The sequence below is a fragment of the Polyodon spathula genome, chromosome 6, assembly GCF_017654505.1.
Source record: "Polyodon spathula isolate WHYD16114869_AA chromosome 6, ASM1765450v1, whole genome shotgun sequence".
NCBI lineage: Eukaryota > Metazoa > Chordata > Actinopteri > Acipenseriformes > Polyodontidae > Polyodon > Polyodon spathula.
The window spans coordinates 2,213,902-2,235,424 of NC_054539.1; the positions used below are offsets into that span (position 1 = coordinate 2,213,902).

The 21,523-nt window shown below is 44.0% G+C and overlaps 1 protein-coding gene across 2 annotated transcripts in view; it reads left to right on the top strand.

The window, feature by feature from the left end:
• Positions 1–21,523, top strand: part of LOC121316681 (protein kinase C epsilon type) — a 163,359-nt gene that overhangs the window by 81,789 nt on the left and 60,047 nt on the right. For both annotated transcript variants that reach the window (XM_041251737.1, XM_041251738.1), the window contains exons 3-7: positions 11,397–11,565; positions 13,728–13,762; positions 14,137–14,225; positions 16,266–16,395; positions 18,967–19,109. In XM_041251737.1, the coding sequence (XP_041107671.1) occupies positions 11,397–11,565; positions 13,728–13,762; positions 14,137–14,225; positions 16,266–16,395; positions 18,967–19,109 (566 nt within the window). The remainder of the gene's footprint in view (positions 1–11,396; positions 11,566–13,727; positions 13,763–14,136; positions 14,226–16,265; positions 16,396–18,966; positions 19,110–21,523) is intronic.

Consider the following 21,523-nt stretch of genomic DNA (forward strand, 5'->3'; position numbering starts at 1 on the left):
GTGAGTTAAAATGGCTCGGGTGATGACCCTGTGGGTGTTTAGCTCCTGTGAAAGGTACAGTGAAGCACATGCTGATACACAGGGCGAAAGGTACAGTGAAGCACATGCTGATACACAGGGCGAAAGGTACAGTGAAGCACATGCTGATACACAGGGCGAAAGGTACAGTGAAGCACAGGCTGATACACAGGGCGAAAGGTACAGTGAAGCACAGGCTGATACACAGGGCGAAAGGTACAGTGAAGCACATGCTGATACACAGGGCGAAAGGTACAGTGAAGCACATGCTGATACACAGGGCGAAAGGTACAGTGAAGCACATGCTGATACACAGGGCGAAAGGTACAGTGAAGCACGTGCTGATACACAGGGCGAAAGGTACAGTGAAGCACGTGATGATACACAGGGCGAAAGGTACAGTGATACACAGGGCGAAAGGTACAGTGAAGCACATGCTGATACACAGGGCGAAAGGTACAGTGAAGCACATGCTGATACACAGGGCGAAAGGTACAGTGAAGCACATGCTGATACACAGGGCGAAAGGTACAGTGAAGCACATGCTGATACACAGGGCGAAAGGTACAGTGAAGCACATGCTGATACACAGGGCGAAAGGTACAGTGAAGCACATGCTGATACACAGGGCGAAAGGTACAGTGAAGCACAGGCTGATACACAGGGCGAAAGGTACAGTGAAGCACATGCTGATACACAGGGCGAAAGGTACAGTGAAGCACATGCTGATACACAGGGCGAAAGGTACAGTGAAGCACATTCTGATACACAGGGAGCTGCCTGCTGTGGTAGTTAAAGACCAAAATATAAGATGCGCTCGATCTTAAGACATCATTTACCCACCCGATTCAATGGAGATATATATCATGCAGTCAAGATGAGTGAATCTCGGATTCTGAAGCTGGTGGCTGCTATTTACGCCAGGGAGATATTATTTGGGCTTTCTACTGTATGTCAGTCTTGCATGACAAAAAGCTGCCTAACAAGGATGAGCAGTACTTGAACATAATATCCTTAAAGAATAGAAAGAAGACAAGCGTTGAATTGACAACAGAACTGGCAGAAGGGACTGGTGTCGTTGTCCATCAAATCAACAGTCCAAAGCACATTTGACCGTTGTTCCATAGTCCAATTTCTGTGTTCTTGTGCATATTTTAGCCTTTTAGTCTTGTTCCCCTTTCTTAACAGAGGTATTCTTACTGCAACACATCCTTTAAGTCCTGATTTCAAGAGTGACCTTCATGCTGTTGATTAGATTAGTCTTTCTAATAACTAGAGCATCTGATTTTTGGGTAAATGTTTTTTTCTAAAAATAGGGTAAAATTATTTAATAAAAAAATTGTGTGAAAGCAGGTGGATTTTTTTTTATGTATAATCAATTAAGAAAATCAGGTAGAAATCAGCTTTTATTTAGAAAGATATAAACAAATGCTTAAGCACAAAGTTTTGACAACAACGTTGTCGTCAACAGTTTAAATCCTGAATGTACGTACATTGGGGTATGAAAACGTTTGACTACATTTCTCTCTCTCTCTCTCTCTCTCTCTCTCTCTCTCTCTCTCTCTCTCTCTCTCTCTCTCTCTCTCTCTCTCTCTCCTCTCTTTCTCTCTCTCTCACACACTCACATACTGTATGTGTAGGCATTTCTCTGTTCCAATCAAGTTTTTTACTTTGTAGTGGAGAATAATTGCACACAGAACATACGGGAAAATAAACAACTTTACTCTATGCTGTTTACAAGAGAAACTATCAACCGTTGCATCTAAATGCTCTTGGCTTAAACACACACTCATAAAACAAATAACTGGGAAGAAAAGTGTGCAAAAAAAGCAAAAACCTTAAAGCTATATTGCTGTAATTTTGATTATATATATATATATATATATATTACACTAAAAAGCCACATATTAATAGGTAGATCAGCGCACCGTCATCTGCGCCAGTTCTTTTCTGTTGCGTCTGAATCGCAGACAACTGCGCATGTCCTTATTCATATACAGTATGTGCCTGTTCGGGGAGTTTTTGGGTTTAACCCGAATACAGAAAAAAAGCATTCAGGGGGAGAAATCTGGTTAAATCAGGTTAAAATCGGACACTCTACTGATAACCCAAGCACAGAAACTCTGTGTGTCTTCAGCAGTCATTTTACTAAACAAAAAAATAAGTAAATAAAAACAGTATGAGTTACAGTTACGGTGTCAGTGTCAAGCCTTGGGTCTCTAGCGCAGTGCTTCAAGGGCTTCAGTGCACCCTGGAATAGTTAGTACGCGTAAGTGATATTCATCTAAACAGAACCAATAATAGAGAATCATACTGAACATGCACAGCAGGATATTAAACAGGTAAATAGATCGGTACAGTAATAGAAGAATCTAGGTGATATACAGAGCCTTGTGATTTAGAATCAGCAGTTGCAGTTCTAGTGTGTTAGCACTGGGTACATGGTTGCTTGTCTTGCAGCATTTTTTCACGTACTCATTGGAAGGAATATATATTGATGATTCTTTTTCCACAAAGGGGGTAAATAAATAAACCATTTCCTTGGCATGTGGTTTTATTAACCTCTCAGTGCCATGTGCCACTGACTCTCACATTAGAAGAGCCTGCAGTGTGATGCCTTTTGCTACTGCACCGCTGCTTGCTCATTGGACTGCAGACTGGGACCTTCACAGATATGTGCTTAGTCCCTGTACAGTCTTATTAAACAATTCCAAATGCACCATGAACCCATTCTGTAAAACACAACTGTGCTCATTCCATCAAAATGCACCCCAATGTTACCCGAGATAAAAACATTTTTTTGTCCACCTCAGTCTTGGCCAGGACACTCACAGATTATTTTAACCTTCCAGACATCCTGGCCAATGTCTCCTTGTTTAAAAACAACCGTCGATATTCTGCAAGGAATCTAGTATGCAGCAAGTACTACAGGTTTGCAGAAATATCACAGTTTTGACAGAACAGAAGTTATGGATTCAAGGCAACAAAATTGAGCATGCGTGTTCCACCTTAAGTGGGAAGGCAAAAGGTTAATCCCGACAGGCCCTCTGAGTTATCAGCCCTGCAGATATTGCGTTGCATGCAGCACTTTAATAAGACTAGTGCAGACTGCAGAACAAAGATGTTCTGGATTAGTTTATGATTGTTCATATATTTGTGTCACTTGTTTAACACATTTATTAATTCCCCTGTGCATTCAACCAGATGGACAACAAGCTGACAAAACTGCTGAAATGTTCAAATGTTAAACAGAGGTTTGTGTTTAATGAGCAGCTATGAAACTGATAAATGTTTCTGCTTCTGCTTGGCATTTGAACAGTAATACATTATTGTAATGGCATCAGCCATTTTGTTTGTGCCTTGATTTTCTCTGATCGAAGTGGTTCAATGAAGGTTAAACAGAAAAGCTGTGAAATAAAAGGGGCAGGCTCCTCCTTCCCCTCCTCTTCAGAAATCGCAGCCTGCCTGCTCAGTGATAGATTACCATCTCATAAGCCTCCCATTAGAAACCATAGCGACGGCCCTCCCAGTCGCCAGTCTGGACTCTCAATGGGACCTGCTGCTGGTTCAGACTCCCACAGCACAGCCGCTCAGCAGGCAGTAGACAGGAGCAATTTGTGTTGTTTCCTGGGGACCGCTGGGCTGAGATAAGCAGATTGGGATCAGTTCCACTGTGCACACAGTGACAGTCGCACACGTACACACTGGAGACTGCTCTCCACTGAGCTCAGGGTGATAATAAAGACACATTTACTATGTCAGACCAATTTTGTTTGACCTATGGTAGCTGTCAGTATTTCATCGTATGGTTTGGTTATGTCGCACTAAAAGGTTGTGAACTCCTTTTCTATTGGTCCTTGTAGTAGATGTTTGCTGTTGCCTGCATTATAAACGTAGCTTGTTAAACTGAGCAGAGGACTAGGTTTGAGCCCTGGCATGGTGTTGGATTGTTACAGATTGTGAATCGAAGAGACCAAGCCAAACATGTACTACATCTTCCATCTAATGTGGCTGTGTTCTCAGACAGAAGGCTGATAGAGTATACACTACTGTTCAAAAGTTTGGGGTCACTTAGGAATGTCCTTGTTTTCCATGAACACATACATGAAATGAGTTTGAATAGGAAATATAGCAAAATGAATAAGAAATATAGTCATTGACAAGGTTAGAAATAATGATTTTTAATTGAAATAATAATTGTGTCCTTCAAACTTTGCTTTCATCAAAGAATCCTCCATTAGCAGCAATTACAGCATTGCAGATCTTTGGCATTCTAGTTCTCACTTCTTACGTACCATGCGGTCAAGCTGCTCCCACAACAGCTCAGTAGGGTTGAGATCCGGTGACTGTGCTGGCCACTCCATTATAGACAGAATACCAGCTGACTGCTTCTTCCCTAAATAGTTCTTGCATAGTTTGGAGCTGTTGTAGGAGGAAATTGGCTACAATCAAGCACCGTCCACAGGGTATGGCATGGCGTTGCAAAATGGAATGATAGCCTTCCTTCTTCCAGTCCCTTTTACCCTGTACAAATCTCCCACTTTACCACCACCAAAGCACCCCCAGACCATCACATTGACTCCACCATGCTTCACAGATGGCGTCAAGCACTCCTCCAGCATCTTTTCATTTGGTCTGCGTCTCACAAATGTTCTGTGATCCGAACACCTCAGACTTAGATTCGTCTGTCCATAACACTTTTTTACAATCTTCCTCTGTCCAGTGTCTGTGTTCTTTTGCCCATCTTAATCTTTTCTTTTAATTGGCCAGTCTGAGATATGGCTTTTTCTTTGCAACTTTACCTAGGTCAGCATCCCGGAGTCGCCTCTTCACTGTTGACGTTGAGAGTGGGCTTTTGCGGGTACTATTCAATGAAGCTGTCAGTTCAGGACCTATGAGGCGTCTGTTTCTCAAACTAGACACTAATGCATTTTTCCTCTTGCTCAGTTGTGTACTGGGGCCTCCCACTGCTCTTTCTATTCTGGTTAGAACCAGTTTGCACTGTTCTGTGAAGGGAGATCTTCAGTTTCTTGGCAATTTCTCGCATGGAATAGCCTTCATTTCTCAGAACAAGAATAGACTGACGAGTTTCAGAAGAAAGTTCTTTGTTTCTGGCCATTTTGAGTCTGTAATCGAACCCACAATTGCTGATGCTCCAGATACTCAACTAGTGTAAAGAAGGCCAGTTTTATTGCTTCTTTAATCAGCACAACAGTTTTCAGCTGTGCTAACTTAATTGCAAAAGGGTTTTCTAATGATCAGTTAGCCTTTTAAAATGATAAACTTGGATTAGCCAGTGCCATTGGAACACAGGGCTGATGGTTGCTGATAATGGGCGTCTGTGCGCCTATGTAGATATTCCATTACAAATCAGCCGTTTCCAGCTACAATAGTCATTTACAACATTTACAATATCTACTGTATATCTGTATTTCTGATCAATTTGATGTTATTTTAATGGACAAAAAATTTGCTTTTCTTTCGAAAACAAGGACATTTCTAAGTGACCCCAAACTTTTGAACGGTAGTGTATATTCATTAACTCCTGAAGCACAGGATCTTTGTTGCCTTTCATCTGTATTCCTCACAGACTTCTGAAAAATGGCCCATTACCACTAAAACAAAGCAAACAAAAATGTTTCCAGAGATACCAAGGTGAAGGGTGTTTTAGAAGAGTATAGTTGACTTAAGAACCCCCCCCCCCTTCCCCCCTTAACTGTGATCAAATGGAACGGTCTTGGTGTCTGGTGTTTTGCAGGGGTCTTCCACCTCAGTGACCTTGACCGTTTTCCAATAAGACAACTCTGTTACAACTGTGCTGAGCCCCTTCTACAGGAAAGATTGTGTTTGTGATGTTTGCAATCCAGAAGGACAGAGGCAGTATACAGGGAGACAAATGCTGGGATCTGGGGAGGCAGGTACAGTAATCACACTGGGAATCAGGCTCTGGGGAGGCAGGTACAGCAATCACACTGGGAATCAGGCTATAGGGAGGCAGGTACAGTAATCACAGTGGGAATCAGGCTCTGGGGAGGCAGGTATAGTAATCACACTGGGAATCAGGCTCTGGGGAGGCAGGTACAGTAATCAAACTGGGAATCAGGCTGTAGGGAGGCAGGTACAGTAATCACATAGGGAATCAGGCTCTGGGGAGGCAGGTACAGTAATCACACTGGGAATCAGGTTGTAGGGAGGCAGGTATAGTAATCACACTGGGAATCAGGCTCTGGTGAGGCAGGTACAGTAGTCATACTGGGAATCAGGCTATAGGGAGGCAGGTACAGTAATCACACAGGGAATCAGGCTCTAGGAGGTCTGGTATTTTGGCAGCTCGAGGGAATGTGACTGGCAGTGCAGGGATCTCTGTGGCAGGCTGGTGCATGTCTGCCCATCAGATTGCAAAGACACTGTATTAATCACTCACAGAACCTTCAAGAAATTTGCATTTGACGACCTGCAGATCGTATCCAGTCGTTAAATCCTGTGTGTGCCAGGAATATGGATAATAAGACTTCCCAAAACAAAACACTTCTGTTTTATGAAAGCCCTGTTGGCCAGTGTTGTTTACTGGAATAGTTGGTTACTGCAGTATCAGTTTACAAGTTACTGAGTTCAACTGGTATTAACGTATACCAGTCAATTATTATTATTAATAATAATAATAATAATAATAATAATAATAATAATAATAATAATAATAATAATAATAATAATAATAATAATAATACATGTATATTTAATACCCACAAGTGCACAAAACAAAATAACATTAAAATGAGTCAGTCAGACAGACAGGGCTGGAGAGAATCTCTACAGTATACAAGGACTTTCCAGTTTACAGTAGGATGACCACCCGTCTCTAATTGGACGGGACAGTCCCGAAATGTAAAGATGAAGTCCCAGTCCCAGGCTTAATGCCTCCGGGACGGCATTTGTCCCGAATCTGCAGACACTGCAATCTTACAGTTTAGCGCCCCAGCAAACCCATATCATATCTTTTTATAGTGCATCATCCCACCGCCCTGCCGCATTATTTTGCATTGCCTGACACTCACTCGCCAGTTAAAACAAACAGTAAATATAATAAATGTATGTATATATCCAGACGCGCCCCCAGAAATCTCTCACATGGCACGCACACTGAACCACACTGACATCTCATCTTACACCGATAACGACTCTTCATCACTATGCTGTAAAGTGTTGCAGTCACAGTGCTGCATTTCTGTTCATTCCTGGGTTTCCCTTTTTAAAAATGAATAAACACAGCCATCGACACAGAACAGCAACCACAGTGACAGCCAAACAGCCCACAACAATAAAAGCTACAAATAAACCTATTTGAAATACAGACTTAAAGGAAAAGCTAGCTCAAAAATATCTTTTGCTGGTTCGATTTCTAGTGATTTTAATAATTTTACTCTCACAATCACTACAGCTAATCATTATGTAAATAGTGTCCAGTTTTTGCATTTTGAAAAGGTGCTCACCCTAGTTTACAGATGGAACATTTGGTAGCAATTGCAGTTGAAATAGCATTATAATGCCTGTTTTACCTAGCATGAGAGGTCAAGAAAATGGAATGGGAAATGCTATGTAGACAGGTTGAGGGTGGTGGCTAATGGAAGCACACACGTATTGTAGTGACTCCCACCTCAGTCAGGCGAACGTCTCAATTCTGATGCTCTGGTGCAGCAGTCAAGCAAACACGGGTCTACTGCCATCTAGTGGTGAATCATGGGAACACCCTTTTAAAGGATTGGAATACACATTCAAAAGGATAGCTGTGTTGTTAGGATCATGGTGTCCCTCAGTTCCTGTATTCCTTTAATTGGATTAAATATGGGGTATCTATTTTAAAGGTTTTGTGGGACTTTTTGTTGTTTGTTTATTTAAGCATGTTCCTTCGTTGCTGTTTTTTCTTATTAATAGAAAAGATCACTGGTGTTTTGATCCAGGTTTCCTGACCTAATTCCTTTTAAGTCGATTTGCTTCAGATCCGTTGTTTCGTAATGTGGCCTACGTGACAGTGAGCCAGAGACATCGCTTACAGCCAAGCCACTATAAATACCATCAAGAAATGAGCATGCCATGTCTTACTGTTCAGAAACCCTTAAAATGGAATAAGAGCAAGACTGACAATGAAAAGCGTGTGAGACGTCAGATTACAGAGCTAGTCCCATGCAACCTGGTGGCCGGTTAGATGAATTATATATATATATATATATATATATATATATATATATATATATATATATATATATATATATATATATATATATATATATATATGTACAGGGACGGATCCAGACTTTCATGAAGGCTGGGGGTAGGGGGGTCCAGACTGTCATGAAGGGGGAATACCTGATACAAAACATCGCCCCACCCCCTCCCCCGTGATCCACCCATGATATACACTGTAGCACCACCCTCTACCCACTGTAACACCACACTGTAACACCCACCGTCCACACACTGTAACACTCACCCTCCACACACTGTAACACCCACCCTCCACACACTGTAACACCACCCTCCACACACTGTAACACCACCCTCCACACACTGTAACACCCACCCTCCACACACTGTAACACCCACCCTCCACACACTGTAACACCCACCCTCCACACACTGTAACACCCACCCTCCACACACTGTAACACCACCCTCCACACACTGTAACACCCACCCTCCACACACTGTAACACCACACTGTAAAACCCACCCTCCACACACTGTAACACCCACCCTCCACACACTGTAACACCCACCCTCCACACACTGTAACACCCACCCTCCACACACTGTAACACCACCCTCCACACACTGTAGCACCACCCTCCACACACTGTAACACCACACTGTAAAACCCACCCTCCACACACTGTAACACCACACTGTAAAACCCACCCTCCACACACTGTAACACCCACCCTCCACACACTGTAACACCACCCTCCACACACTGTAGCACCACCCTCCACACACTGTAACACCACACTGTAAAACCCACCCTCCACACACTGTAACACCCACCCTCCACACACTGTAACACCACCCTCCACACACTGTAGCACCCACCCTCCACACACTGTAACACCACCCTCCACACACTGTAACACCCACCCTCCACACACTGTAACACCCACCCTCCACACACTGTAACACCACCCTCCACACACTGTAACACCCACCCTCCACACACTGTAACACCACACTGTAAAACCCACCCTCCACACACTGTAACACCAACCCTCCACACGCTGTAATACCCACCCTCCACACACTGTAGCACCCACCCTCCACACACTGTAACACCCACCCTCCACACACTGTAACACCACACTGTAAAACCCACCCTCCACACACTGTAACACCCACCCTCCACACACTGTAACACCACACTGTAAAACCCACCCTCCACACACTGTAACACCCACCCTCCACACACTGTAACACCACCCTCCACACACTGTAGCACCACCCTCCACACACTGTAACACCACACTGTAAAACCCACCCTCCACACACTGTAACACCCACCCTCCACACACTGTAACACCACCCTCCACACACTGTAGCACCCACCCTCCACACACTGTAACACCACACTGTAAAACCCACCCTCCACACACTGTAACACCACCCTCCACACACTGTAGCACCCACCCTCCACACACTGTAACACCACCCTCCACACACTGTAACACCACCCTCCACACACTGTAACACCCACCCTCCACACACTGTAACACCACCCTCCACACACTGTAGCACCCACCCTCCACACACTGTAACACCACACTGTAAAACCCACCCTCCACACACTGTAACACCCACCCTCCACACACTGTAACACCACCCTCCACACACTGTAGCACCACCCTCCACACACTGTAACACCACACTGTAAAACCCACCCTCCACACACTGTAACACCCACCCTCCACACACTGTAACACCACCCTCCACACACTGTAGCACCACCCTCCACACACTGTAACACCCACCCTCCACACACTGTAACACCACACTGTAAAACCCACCCTCCACACACTGTAACACCCACCCTCCACACACTGTAACACCACCCTCCACACACTGTAGCACCCACCCTCCACACACTGTAACACCACACTGTAAAACCCACCCTCCACACACTGTAACACCAACCCTCCACACGCTGTAATACCCACCCTCCACACACTGTAACACCCACCCTCCACACACTGTAACACCCACCCTCCACACACTGTAACACCCACCCTCCACACACTGTAACACCCACCCTCCACACACTGTAACACCCACCCTCCACACACTGTAACACCACCCTCCCACACACACTGTAACACCACCCTCCACACACTGTAACACCCACCCTCCACACACTGTAACACCACCCTCCACACACTGTAGCACCCACCCTCCACACACTGTAACACCACACTGTAAAACCCACCCTCCACACACTGTAACACCACCCTCCACACACTGTAGCACCCACCCTCCACACACTGTAACACCACACTGTAAAACCCACCCTCCACACACTGTAACACCACCCTCCACACACTGTAACACCCACCCTCCACACACTGTAACACCCACCCTCCACACACTGTAACACCCACCCTCCACACACTGTAACACCACACTGTAAAACCCACCCTCCACACACTGTAACACCACCCTCCACACACTGTAACACCACCCTCCACACACTGTAGCACCCACCCTCCACACACTGTAACACCACCCTCCACACACTGTAACACCCACCCTCCACACACTGTAACACCCACCCTCCACACACTGTAACACCCACCCTCCACACACTGTAACACCCACCCTCCACACACTGTAACACCCACCCTCCACACACTGTAACACTCACCCTCCACACACTGTAACACCACCCTCCACACACTGTAACACCCTCCACACTGTAAAACCCACCCTCCACACACTGTAACACCAACCCTCCACACGCTGTAATACCCACCCTCCACACACTGTAGCACCCACCCTCCACACACTGTAACACCACCCTCCACACACTGTAGCACCCACCCTCCACACACTGTAACACCACCCTCCACACACTGTAACACCACCCCCCACACACTGTAACACCACCCCCCAGCACATCTCTTTGTGGACAAATTGGTTGTCTACAGGAAGAGAGAGGAGCAAAACATCGCAACAGCAGTGGCACTGCTCCTTTTCAGCTTTAGATTGGAAACACAATTGCCACTGGTGATACAAGTACTGGAAGTCCTTTTCCAGTGTTGTTTGAAGATTGCCTGGGCTGTCTAGCGAGCGTGTCTAGCAGGTGCACTCTGATCTAACCCCTCCCCCCTGTCTCTTCACAGCCGCTGCCGCCTCCAAGGAGAATGAGGAGCGGGTGTTTCGGGAGCGCATGCGGCCCCGGAAACGGCAAGGGGCAGTGCGCCGTCGTGTGCACCAGGTCAACGGACACAAGTTCATGGCTACCTACCTGCGACAGCCCACCTACTGCTCACACTGCCGAGACTTCATCTGGTGAGTCTGAGCCGTGCCAACAGCTTTTCAACAGCAGCCCGAAGGCATGCAAGATACACCAAGAAACTTACATGTTTGTCGAAGTCATACTCATGAGATAGTTTTGTTCTTTTTCATAAGAAAAAGCCAACAGTATCACCTGTGTTCAAGTGTTACAATCGCAACAAAGAATCTTAAAGGTGAAGCATGATTTTCTGCACAGCATCGCTTAAACCCAATGAGAAAATAATGTTGCAGCCTGGCAGAGAAAAAACAGACGATTAAAAATGGAAACATAAAGATGTTATTGAATAAAGGGGTCAGTTGAGGGAACACATCCAATGGCCTCAGTTAAACTATTCACACTTCTGTGGGTCAGCTGGAGGTCCTCAGTAATAGGAGGAAAGGGGCCTGTTTTCTTTGTGCAGCTATTTTGGGAAGAGCCTGTGGCTAAAATAACATGCTTATTTATAAACACATGTAAAAATAATGTGCTGCACTGATCTCTAAACCTACTGCCTTGTGCTCACAGTATAGGGGCAGTGGTGTGCTGATGAATAATGGCTCTGTCATAGTTTGTGACGTTGCCAGTTCTCATAGTAGCACTTTTTACCATACGATAGCATAATACTCCGTCGTGACCATCCTGTGTTACTGTACTAATCATTCGCAATGACAATTTGCTACGACAACAAAGGCAACTAATGCACATCAGCCGCTTACAAATATGCTAATATCTTATTCACACTGTCAATATTTCATATGGAGCGGTGCAGAAAATCCACTTTTCACTTTTTTGCATGCGGTCACTTCACGTAACTGCCCAGTTTAACAATGTTCAACAAAAGAAAACAAGAAAGCAAAGGATAAATATAATTGCTGTGTAGTTAAAGCTGACCTCCAGAGGCAGTTTGTGTTTGTGTGCGCGCTTTCTTCTTGCTGTGTCGTTACAGCTGACCTCCAGAGGCAGTTTGTGTTTGTGTGCGCGCTTTCTTCTTGCTGTGTCGTTAAAGCTGACCTCCAGAGGCAGTTTGTGTTTGTGTGCGTGCTTTCTTCTTGCTGTGTCGTTACAGCTGACCTCCAGAGGCAGTTTGTGTTTGTTTGCGCGCTTTCTTCTTGCTGTGTCGTTAAAGCTGACCTCCAGAGGCAGTTTGTGTTTGTGTGCGTGCTTTCTTCTTGCTGTGTCGTTAAAGCTGACCTCCAGAGGCAGTTTGTGTTTGTGTGCATGCTTTCTTCTTGCTGTGTCGTTACAGCTGACCTCCAGAGGCAGTTTGTGTTTGTGTGCGTGCTTTCTTCTTGCTGTGTCGTTACAGCTGACCTCCAGAGGCAGTTTGTGTTTGTGTGCGTGCTTTCTTCTTGCTGTGTCGTTACAGCTGACCTCCAGAGGCAGTTTGTGTTTGTGTGCGTGCTTTCTTCTTGCTGTTTCTTTGCAGTTACTTCGGTGTTTTAGACTCGCTGATGTACCTGACATTGTTCATTTATAATGCCCCGACATTGTTAAAGCCAAAACAGACAATATTTGTACATATCTGGGGGACTCTTGGAACCAGTTAAATCAGAAGTTCTACTGTACATTTCATTTAGATTCAGGTATTCTTTTTTGGATTTTTTTTTACTGCCAGAGCTTTAGGTGGGGTCTTATTAAATGTTACACAGGAAGTGAGGGAGCGGAAGTACACTGCAATCAAACTTATAATGTGAGGGATATTACCCTAATACCATATTTTGCTTACTCTAAACTCTGGAAGAGTGGTAAAATAAATCATCAGATGAAAATGCACCTGGTTAAAATGAGAATAAGAGCACTCAGCAAGCGTACCTAGCGACCTCCAATCTTCCTCCCTATTTAGTAACCCACAGGCTTGGTTATTTGTTAGTCAGAATCTCTGATTTAAGTGCTTTAAGGTTATGGAGGTATTCCATTTACACCCTGGTCATTTATTTGACCCTTTATCACAGAACCGCCTCACAGTGGATTATGAATCCCACTATTAACACCATATTAAAGGATTTTTTAAGTGTATTTCTATGGCAACAGCATTTGATGTGTTAGTTCTCTGTTTTCCAGTACTCCTCAATATGTTTCCCTACTCTTCTTAGCTAACAGGTATTCACAATGCTTTTGTTCATCTGTGTGTGCATACTGTTGTCTCTGTTAATAAGCTGTGTTTTTTGTTCCGCAGGGGGGTAATAGGGAAGCAAGGTTATCAGTGTCAAGGTGAGTTCTTGTTTCTGATCCTCTTGTGCATGGCAAAGCACACCTGACAGTCCTCGTATGACCTTCTGAAAGATAAAGCAAGAACGTCTCTGCTTCAGTTTAATGACAAGCTTCTCATTCTTTTTTGCATTTTTATTTTAAGCAACTGTTAGCATGGTACAGTATGTTCTAGAAGAAAATGCTAATTACAGTTATGACATAAAACATAGTAACATGAACGTGTGTCTGGTGAAGAGATGTCTGTAAATGTTTATATCTAGATTTTTTAAAAGGCCCGCGCTCGTGCTTAATTGCATTGCTGCTGATTAGTGTTTTGCTTTGCAGAAAGATCTCATGCTCTGTATCTCAACAGGCTTGTTCTTTTTTCCTTCCAGTTTGTACTTGCGTAGTGCACAAAAGATGCCACGAGCTTATTATAACAAAGTGTGCTGGTCTAAAGAAACAAGAAGCAACACCGGATGAGGTACAGTACCGGCACCTGTGAGAGAACGTGGATGCACTGTAGTGCTGCAGGGTGCTTCTGTGAGAGAATGTGGATGCACTGTAGTGCTGCAGGGTGCTTCTGTGAGAGAATGTGGATGCACTGTAGTGCTGCAGAGTGCTCTGTGAGAGAATGTGGATGCACTGTAGTGCTGCAGAGTGCTCTGTGAGAGAATGTGGATGCACTTTAGTGCTGCAGGGTGCTTCTGTGAGAGAATGTGGGTGCACTGTAGTGCTGCAGGCTGCTCTGTGAGAGAACATGGATAAACTGTAGTGCTGCAGGGTGCTCTGAGAGAACGTGGATGCACTATAGTGCTGCAGAGTGCTCTGTGAGAGAATGTGGATGCACTGTAGTGCTGCAGGGTGCTCTGAGAGAACGTGGATGCACTGTAGTGCTGGAGGGTGCTCTGTGAGAGAATGTGGATGCACTGTAGTGCTGCAGAGTGCTCTGTGAGAGAATGTGGATGCACTTTAGTGCTGCAGGGTGCTTCTGTGAGAGAATGTGGGTGCACTGTAGTGCTGCAGGGTGCTCTGTGAGAGAACGTGGATGCACTGTAGTGCTGCAGGGTGCTCTGAGAGAACGTGGATGCACTGTAGTGCTGCAGAGTGCTCTGTGAGAGAATGTGGATGCACTGTAGTGCTGCAGGGTGCTCTGTTAGAGAATGTGGATGCACTGTAGTGCTGCAGGGTGCTCTGTGAGAGAATGTGGGTGCACTGTAGGGCTGCAGGGTGCTCTGTGAGAGAACGTGGATGCACTGTAGTGCTGCAGGGTGCTCTGTGAGAGAACGTGGATGCACTGTAGTGCTGCAGAGTGCTCTGTGAGAGAATGTGGATGCACTGTAGTGCTGCAGGGTGCTCTGTTAGAGAATGTGGGTGCACTGTAGTGCTGCAGGGTGCTCTGAGGGAATGTGGATTCACTGTAGTGCTGTATGGTGCTCTGAGGGAATGTGGATGTACTGTAATGCTGCAGGGTGCTTCTGTGAGAGAATGTGGATGCACTGCAGTGCTGCAGGCTGCTTCTGTGAGAGAATGTGGGTGCACTGTAGTGCTGCAGGCTGCTTCTGTGAGAGAATGTGGGTGCACTGTAAGGTTGCAGGGTGCTCTGTGAGAGAATGTGGGTGCACTGTAGGGCTGCAGGGTGCTCTGAGGGAATGTGGGTGCACTGTAGGGCTGCAGGGTGCTCTGAGGGAATGTGGGAGCACTGTAGTGCTGCAGGGTGCTCTGTGAGAGAATGTGGGTGCACTGTAGTGCTGCAGGGTGCTTCTGTGAGAGAATGTGGGTGCACTGTAGGGCTGCAGGGTGCTCTGTGAGAGAATGTGGGTGCACTGTAGGGCTGCAGGGTGCTCTGAGGGAATGTGGGAGCACTGTAGTGCTGCAGGGTGCTCTCAGAGAATGTGGGTGCACTGTAGTGCTGCAGGGTGCTCTGAGGGAATGTGTGTGCACTGTAGGGCTGCAGGGTGCTCTTTGAGAGAATGTGGATGCACTGTAGTGCTGCAGGGTGCTCTGTGAGAGAATGTGGATGCACTGTAGTGCTGCAGGGTGCTCTGTGAGAATATACTTCCAGAGGACAGCAGGGGCCTCAGAGGAAAGAAGGTGGCGGCTCTGACGGGTCCACTCTTAGCTTTTGAGCCAGAATTCACCCGAGACCCGAGTCTAGAATAAACACAATACACCCCAACTTACATTTCTACTACTGTAATACAAAAATTAAATAGCCCCTGTGCACATCACACTACTCACATTTCTATAACACCAGAGAACCTAAAACTGCAGTATCCATACTGTAGTCTGTTACAGAAAATAAATATAGATCTGATCCATTTTTAGTTCTAACTAATGTGTTTCAAAATAATTGTAGAAATAAAAAATGATTCCAATGGAAATTAAGTTTTAAACACCTTACACAGACTGTCCAGCTCAGCTCAGAAAGGCAGTGGAAACACCCTCCAGCTCAGCTCAGAAGGACAGTGGAAACAAGGCAGTGATGGTCTCACTGATGCTGTATCTCCTCTCTGTTTTTCAGGTGGGCTCTCAGCGGTTCAGTGTTAACATGCCTCACAAGTTCAGCAATCACAACTACAAAGTCCCCACGTTCTGTGACCACTGCGGCTCCCTGCTGTGGGGGCTGATGAGGCAAGGCCTGCAGTGTAAAGGTAAGGATTCTCACAGCAGCAACAGAACATTACCTCGGGTTCTCCTGAACACTGCGGTGTTGGAGTGGTATTCTTTCTGAATCCTTTTTTTTAACGTTTTGTTCGGTTTTAGGTTCATATTGGATTATCGTCCTGAATGACTGGACACCTGTATTTTTGATTAATTCAAGCTTGAGGAGTAATAGTATTGCTTACTGTACTTATTTTTACAAGTGCATACAGTGAATGTAGGTCATAGTGAAGTACTTGTTTATGATCCTGATAGCTCTGATCTTGTTGTGTCAGGGAGGTGTTGCTGACATGCACATTCTTTCCTTTAGGCATCTGTTCTCAGGATCTTTATTGCATGGTGATATAAGGTGTCATTTTATCTCCTGGCCTCAAGATGGCAGTCATGCTTTTAGATTAAAAACAACTAAGGATGTATTTTTAAGGGCTACATTGCTAAGCCAGAAGTATAAATGTGAGAATTGAAGATTTAGTACTTTAGACTGAACTTGTAAAATTATATTTTCCTTAAAATCTTTGTTAATCCTGCCCATTTCAATATTTGTGATTGGCCTTTAAGAAGTAAACTTTACTCGCGATCCAACCCGCTTTAATAAGAACTGCAACCTGACCCGAACCCACAACCCGCTGCAACACCGTCTTCTTACCCGCGATCCAACCCGCTTTAATAAGAGATGCAACCTGACCCGAACCCACAACCCGCTGGAACACCGTCTTCTTACCCGCGATCCAACCCGCTTTAATAAGAGATGCAACCTGACCTGAGCCCACAACCCGCTGGAACACCGTCTTCTTACCCGCGATCCAACCCGCTTTAATAAGAGCTGCAACCTGACCCGAACCCACAACCCACTGCAACACCGTCTTCTTACCCGCGATCCAACCCGCTTTAATAAGAGATGCAACCTGACCTGAGCCCACAACCCGCTGGAACATGCAACCTGACCCGAACCCACAACCCGCTGGAACACTGTCTTCTTACCCGCGATCCAACCCACTTTAATAAGAGATGCAACCTGACCCGAACCCACAACCCGCTGCAACACTGTCTTCTTACCCGCGATCCAACCCGCTTTAATAAGAGATGCAACCTGACCCGAACCCACAACCCGCTGGAACACCGTCTTCTTACCCGCGATCCAACCCGCTTTAATAAGAACTGCAACCTGACCCGAACCCACAACCCGCTGGAACACCGTCTTCTTACCCGCGATCCAACCCGCTTTAATAAGAGATGCAACCTGACCCGAGCCACAACCCGCTGGAACATGCAACCTGACCCGAACCCACAACCCGCTGGAACATGCAACCTGACCCGAATCCACAACCCGCTGGAACATGCAACCTGACCCGAACCTGCAAGCGTTTGTCCCTTACCTATTGCCTGTGCCGACTGACTCTCTCACGCTCTGACATTCACACACAGATATCTCTACCATTCTCCACAGATTGAGTTTACACAATAGGCTATACAGCGTGGCAGCTTACTCTAGTGGTCTGGATATATTTTAACATTGTAACATGTTAACTATCTGTACTCACGTTACTATAAAATACCTGTCTATTCCTTTCGTGCCACCAGTTGAAAGGGAGCTTCGCCTGTGCTTTTATAAAGATGATGTACCAGTTTTGTGGCTGTCATTCACAAAAAACATAATGACAGGTTTTACAAGCAATCCAATTTACGTCCAGTCACATGTTTGTTGATTTCATTCGCTGTGATTCAAAAGAAATTCTACACTTCTGATTTACCTGATTTTGAACTACATGTTATAAACCCTGCGCTGTCTTTTGTTTCACCTCGTCCACAGACATGTTTAATATCACCAAGCAGATGGGATAAAAGGATCTTGCGACGTATCAGACAAACAAGAACAACACTGCTTATTCACCCTTATGGAACAAACATATTTATTTAATATATGGTAGAAAAGTATGATCCTTATACTTTTAGTAATGATACTATATACTTTTTTATATATTTAAACTATATGGGATATATTTAAAATATATTTTAGTCTGTAATCCATATATTTATTTTATATGGATTACAGACTAATGAAAATGTATGGTGCACCGTATATTTTCAACATATAAAATAAATATATGAATTACAGACTAAAATATATTTAAAATATATCCCATATATTTTAACTATATAAAAAATAATTTCTATATATGAAAAATATAAGGATCATGCTCTTCTACCATATATAAAACATATATGTTTTTTGGAGCTCACGCCTTCCTAATCGCCTCCTGCTTTATTGCAGGAAATACTGGTACATTTACCTTCTAATACAATTTTTGGAAAGGGTTATAGACAAGTACACTGAAAAGACAGACAATGTTTTTGGTGATTCAAATTCAGACCCTGAATATTTTTTAACCCACCCCAAACCGCAAACCGCAAAAAAGTTCACATTCCGACCCGAACCTGACCCGCTTTTGCGGCTCACCCGCAGGGCCTGCGGGTACCTGACCCGATGCAGGACTCTAGTCACAAAGCGAGATGTCGGCCTCTCCTGGTGTTAACACGCTTGTCATTGTGCTTCCCGGCAGTGTGCAAGATGAATGTACACAGACGCTGTGAATCCAACGTGGCTCCCAACTGTGGGGTGGATGCAAGAGGAATCGCCAAAGTGTTAGCAGACCTGGGAGTCACTCCCGATAAGATCACCAACAGCGGCCAGAGGAGGAAAAAGGTAACCGGTCTCCAGCACCGCTCTTATTTCTCACATGAACCGGGAAGAGGAGCCTGTTCTCAGACATGCTCTTTCAACACCAGGGGTTTATCTTAGCCACTCAGCATAGGACCATAATGCTCTTTGATCTAAGAAGCATTTGCTGTAGGCCTCCCTGTATCCCGCTGCCCTTCTCCTTTTACACAAAACAACACAACAATATTTCTTTAACCCATCTGGATATCCCCACCCCATGTTTGGAACACGATAGCAGGATTTTAACAGTTAAACACTGAAAAGAGGTTCCTGTTTAATAGCAGTTTCTGGGTATGATCTTAATATTAATATGATGTATTATACAAAGACAACCATGCACAAGATTTAATAATGAAAAAGGGAGCTGAGGGGGGGCTTGGTGGACCACATCACCAGAGAGATAAAAATGAAACAAACTGGCACTGCTGAGGGCCAATCTAATGGGAGTCAAAGCACACAGGTTTAATAGAAAAAAATAACACCCAGATTGTATTATTATTGAACGTAATGTAGCACAGTGCTACTCGTGGTTAAAAGCATGAGCAGTTTCGTTGAGATTTGGGTACATAATGTAATAAAAGCTGTGTTTGTGCTCAGCAAATTGGATAACCGGAACGTGGTCAGATTCACGTTGCAGATAAACTGATCTGACAGGTGTTGCCATCATTTAATGAGCCACCCTCGAGAGATAGCGTGAGCCTGAGGGACACTGTGTGTGTGTGTGTGTGTGTGTGTGTGTGTGTGTGTGTGTGTGTGTGTGTGTGTGTGTGTGTGTGTGTGTGTGTGTGTGTGTCTGTTTTCAGTGGTAGAGAGAATGGAAAGGGGTCGCTCAAAGAGACAGCTATGGCTGCATACAGTTTGTGAGAGACAGAGGGTAAGAGAGGCTTGTCAGGGCTGAAATGTTAATGATCCAGCACCTTGTGGTCTGTGCCACACAATGTCAAGACTGTGAACAGAGCAAGTGGTGATTTAAAAAATAATAAATAAATAAAATATGTTATATATATATTATATATATATATATATATATATATATATATATATATATATATATATATATATATATATATATATATATATATATTACTTGTAGACACCCTTGCTATAACGTTCTTCATTATAACGAACCTTTGCCTGTAATGAAGCTGGCCCTTGGACCTCAAATAAAAAATTACAGAGATCATATAAACACACACTGTCAACATCCCGCTCTTTTATCTTAATAAAAAGCCCATGCTGTGTATCTATGCCTCCGAAACAAAAAAACATTTTATGTTGATTGTTTGAAATCAGGAGTAACGCAGGCACATCTCTGCTGTCAATATGGGCTTGTTCAGCAACCATGCTGCAAAGCAAAACTGATTCAAGGAAAAACAACAGCAAAAAAGAAAAAAATGAGGATTTGAACTTTTCTGTCAAATGTTGTCGGGTGATTTGGAATAAAAACTTGCATGTTGGATTAAGATTTGGTGCACTTTGAAACGATTCATGTCAGATTGATTTTGAATAAAAGTGCAGCGTCAATTCGGGAATTCTGCTTTTTGTACTGCGTTTTAATTCTTTAATGAACTGGATAAAGCAAAGGCAGAATATTGCATCATGAAACAAACAGGTACGTGTAATTCTACTCTAATTCTATTCACAATCTCATCTCATTAACTTACTCCAACAGTTTTTCCTTCACTTTCGCTATAACAAACCCTTCGATATAACGAACAAAAGACTTGTACCCCAGCAATAGCAAGGGTGTACATATATATATATATAATATATATATATATATATATATAGATATATATATATATATATATATTATATATATATATATATATGCAGCACCTCTGGGTTTTGGAGACCCACACTCCTAAAAGTTTGTGTCAGTAGTCAGTCAGTGCTATAGAAACAACAGGCAGTCATGTGAAAATGTTAGACCACTTTGTGCTTAAAATAGGCAACAACTAAAATGTCTTCAATTTTACCAATTTTACAGAGTAATTCAAAGTTTTCATTTTACAAATTTTGGCTACAGTATGTGTTCCTTCTCTCTTACTATCTAAAATTAATTTCACGTGTACCCTATTAAAGTCGTCAGTTAAATTGGACAATCACTAATTTGCCCATTTTGACAATTTTTTCCCAGATTTTCAGTTCCAGTGGTTTGATTTCACACGCGCAACAAATCAAATGCAATTGGGTGTTCTAATAAATGTGCACACTGCTGTTTAAACAGACACTGTATGTGTGCTTTGACAAAAAGCATTGAGAACAAGGTTCAACACTATTCAAACTTTCTGAGCAACTGCAGCAACATTGTTCCAGCCGCAGTATGAGTTTGCTGTTTGTAATTAAGGGCTTATACTGCATGTCATGTAAACCTGTGATGTTTTCATTTGGTAAGC